The sequence below is a fragment of the Branchiostoma belcheri genome, unplaced genomic scaffold (genome assembly GCF_001625305.1).
Source record: "Branchiostoma belcheri isolate BF01 breed outbred unplaced genomic scaffold, Haploidv18h27 scaffold334, whole genome shotgun sequence".
Taxonomy (NCBI): Eukaryota; Metazoa; Chordata; class Leptocardii; order Amphioxiformes; family Branchiostomatidae; genus Branchiostoma; species Branchiostoma belcheri.
The window spans coordinates 97,989-101,289 of NW_017803948.1; the positions used below are offsets into that span (position 1 = coordinate 97,989).

Consider the following 3,301-nt stretch of genomic DNA (forward strand, 5'->3'; position numbering starts at 1 on the left):
CGGTTTTTTTTTTTTGGAGAACAGGCGAAAATCAATGCGCGCGCGGATGTCATCCATAAAATAAGTCGGTGTGGCCTAACGTAGAGTGTAGAAGATGGTCTACCGCTTACGAAATTTGATCCGTTTTGGGTGAAAAGTCTTTCAAGCATTTAACCCAGACACAATGTTGTACATATACTTGTTAAGGTCATGTTGATTTGATTATATGGATGGGATTATCTGGGAACCACAACACTGATGCGAGCGTGCGATTAAAAAGTTTGGCAAAAAAAAATTAAATCTATGTGGTCATGAAGTTAGAACAAATGACTAAGCACGCAGAGTATGGTATGGCGAAAAAATTGACTCTTAATTTTCATTTTTTTACCATTTTCTTCTTTTCCTTTGGGATTGGCATTCTATCACATAAGTATCATTTCCAATATTTTAATATTGCAATTTATTGCTAATTAGCAGCGTGTACGATTTATAGTATGATTGAAAACATTTTTGTAAACGTACGAAAATTCATGCGCGTGCGTATGTCATCTAAAATAATCAAATCATCAAGAGCTAATGAATATTTAATACGTTTTACCACTTTATTTGATCAATTTAAGATTTTTTGTAAGCCTGTATATAAATATATACATTATTATACATTTCAACCAAACGGACCTGACTTTATGGATGAGAGCCCCAGATATAAAACTAACGCCCGTTGCCGACAAAGGCACACCAGAAAAATGCATAGATTTTGATATTTCAAGACTTTTTGATTACTATTTCAGAAGATTTTGCGAGAATATAATTTTGCACATCCTTTCAGGATGTTACTTGCCGTATTTCAGAGGACTGTGCGACAAGCTAACTTCTACACTCTTTCCGGGAGTACTTTTTCAGAAGACTGTATAACACACTAACCTGTACATTTCCTTTTTCTTGTCTGGTTTTAGATGACAGTGTAACAAACTTGCATCTCGTCTTTTTAGGAGTTAGGCTGTTTTATTTCTCAAAATTTCTCAAACTAACTTCTATACTAAGTCTCCCTTATGGCGTAGATTGATCTCTTTCAGAAGTCTGTGTGACAAACTAACTTCTAATTGAAAGTTGCTCTTTAAGTTCTACATGTGTAATAAACTTCTACATGTAAATTGATACAAACACATTGCGGACGAAGTATCTGAGTAAACTATCTAAATGACCAACTACTCAAAATTTGAACACTAGATCGAAGAAACATGCATTTGAAGATTCTAGTCATGGGGTCAATTTAAAAGAGGCACTTTTTCCCAGTAGCAAATAAATCAGACACAACTCGGTAGATTACATGGCAAGTTGCGGAAACTAGTAGCGGGTCATTTTTTTCATTTTTGGTTTAAATGCCGGAAATCACTGCGCACGTGGAGGTCATCCATAAAATCAGATCATTTTACTATGTTATTATGTCATATTAAACTGTGTGCGATTATTTCATCAAGGTAACATGTTATTTCTCATTTAATCCGTATTACAACAGCATTGTTTATCATAAGCATTCGTATTTAATCGAGACACGGAAAAACCTTACATAGACAATATTTCTCTGTAAGATTTTGAACGATTTTAGTACAATTTAGAGATTTAATTTTACTATTAGAATATCTAATATTTGCAATTCAAACTAACTTTCTACTTTGTCAACCCTGCCTTAAGATGTATATATTCAAACTAATATCTCATAGCTGCAACCTGTCATTATAAACCACTTCAGACATTAAATGGTACATTTTAAAACTTTACGGAGTTTACAATACGGATTAGACAATCACATGGATAAACGCTGTGTGATTATTACATCATGCTAACATGTTATTTCGTTTTCAATACATATTACATCAGTGCTGTTAATCAACAAAAGCAGAAATTCATTGATATTTAGTCGAGGTACGATTAAAATGACACAGACTTTGCAGGGTTATGTCCAATGTCAGCACAATTTATTGATATTGACGATTACAATATGTAATGTTTGCAAATCAAACCAATCTTCGACTTAGTCAAACCTGTCTTGAGTCATGAATCATCAATGAATATTCAAAGATTGTAGCTATGCAAATTGTCTTCTTATATATATTTCTTCTAAAACTTTTCCTTATAAAATACTTCAGACATTAAATAATAAGTAGCTTTTAACTGGACAATCATATGGGTAAAATCATGCTTAGTCCACTACAAAAATTTACTGTTTTAAAGTATAATCAAATATAGACTTTTATTTATGTAATGCCTTAAGTGCTTTAGACGAGTTGGTACATATAAAGGCACCCAGGAGGAGAGGTTTGATAGTTTCCATCAGATGAGTACTGTGTCTAATTTTGTGATCACTCTTTTACCATTAGTATCGATGATAAACGGATGAATGTGCATGTGCAAAATCTTTGTATTAAATCTTTTAAAAATGCCGTGCGTTTCATATCATTGTGTCATATCCTCCACTGTTACTTGTCGAAAAATGCAACAATAAGCTTTTCATTGGAGACATTGCTATCGTAACTGGCCATCAGTACTGTCAGCTAAATTCAGGCACGTCATTTGCATAAATGATAAATGGTAGTGCGTAGTGGGCCTAATATTGAGCCTTGTGGTAACCCGTACCTCCCTCGTGGTGTGGAATCCCGAATTGACTCTGTTTATTGTGGTACAATGTACTGTGGTACTGTGGTACAATGTCGACCTAAGAGGTACGAAATTTACGCCAATCAAGAGTTCCACCTTGAATATCGCGCTTGTACAACTTTTGAAGGAAAATGGCATGGTCAAAGTATCGAACGCTTTCGACAGATCGATAAATATTGCCCCTGTTCGGTGTACGGAATTCATAGCTTCGAACTATTTGTCGACCAGTTGCAGACTGGTCGAGTGTTTGGGTATAAAACCCGACTGCAGCTCAGAAAGGATATTGTTTTCAGCGAGGTATTTGTATAGTTGCCCGTGCAGCTCTCTCCTGGAGTTTCCAGGCGGCTAGTAGGACAATAACTGGTCTGTACTTGTTTGGAAGCGACCTATTACCGGCCTTATGTATGAGTGTAATCCGTGCCTTTTTTTCAGGAAGTTTTAACAGAGATTCGTTCAGGATGCTTGTTAAAGAGGGTGCTATGGCCTCAGCTGCCGCCTTCAAGATCGGTTGTTGAGTTGGTCGAGACCTGTAGCTTTCATCATCATCATGTCGGGCGTACATGTAGTTCCCGGTCCCAAACCCTCTCCCGCCAGTCCAGTCTGTCCGTCATGGCACTCGCCAGGTACTCCTTCGGAAGGCCCACATCAGCAGCCAGCAGGTCAT

General features: G+C 36.5%; 1 protein-coding gene across 1 annotated transcript in view; it reads left to right on the forward strand.

Moving 5' to 3' along the window:
* LOC109475358 overlaps positions 1-978 on the forward strand; it is a 15,863-nt gene extending 14,885 nt beyond the window's left edge. The window contains exon 18 of the mRNA XM_019775968.1: positions 972-978. Within this exon, the coding sequence (XP_019631527.1) occupies positions 972-978 (7 nt within the window). The remainder of the gene's footprint in view (positions 1-971) is intronic.
* Positions 979-3,301: the final 2,323 nt, after the last annotated feature.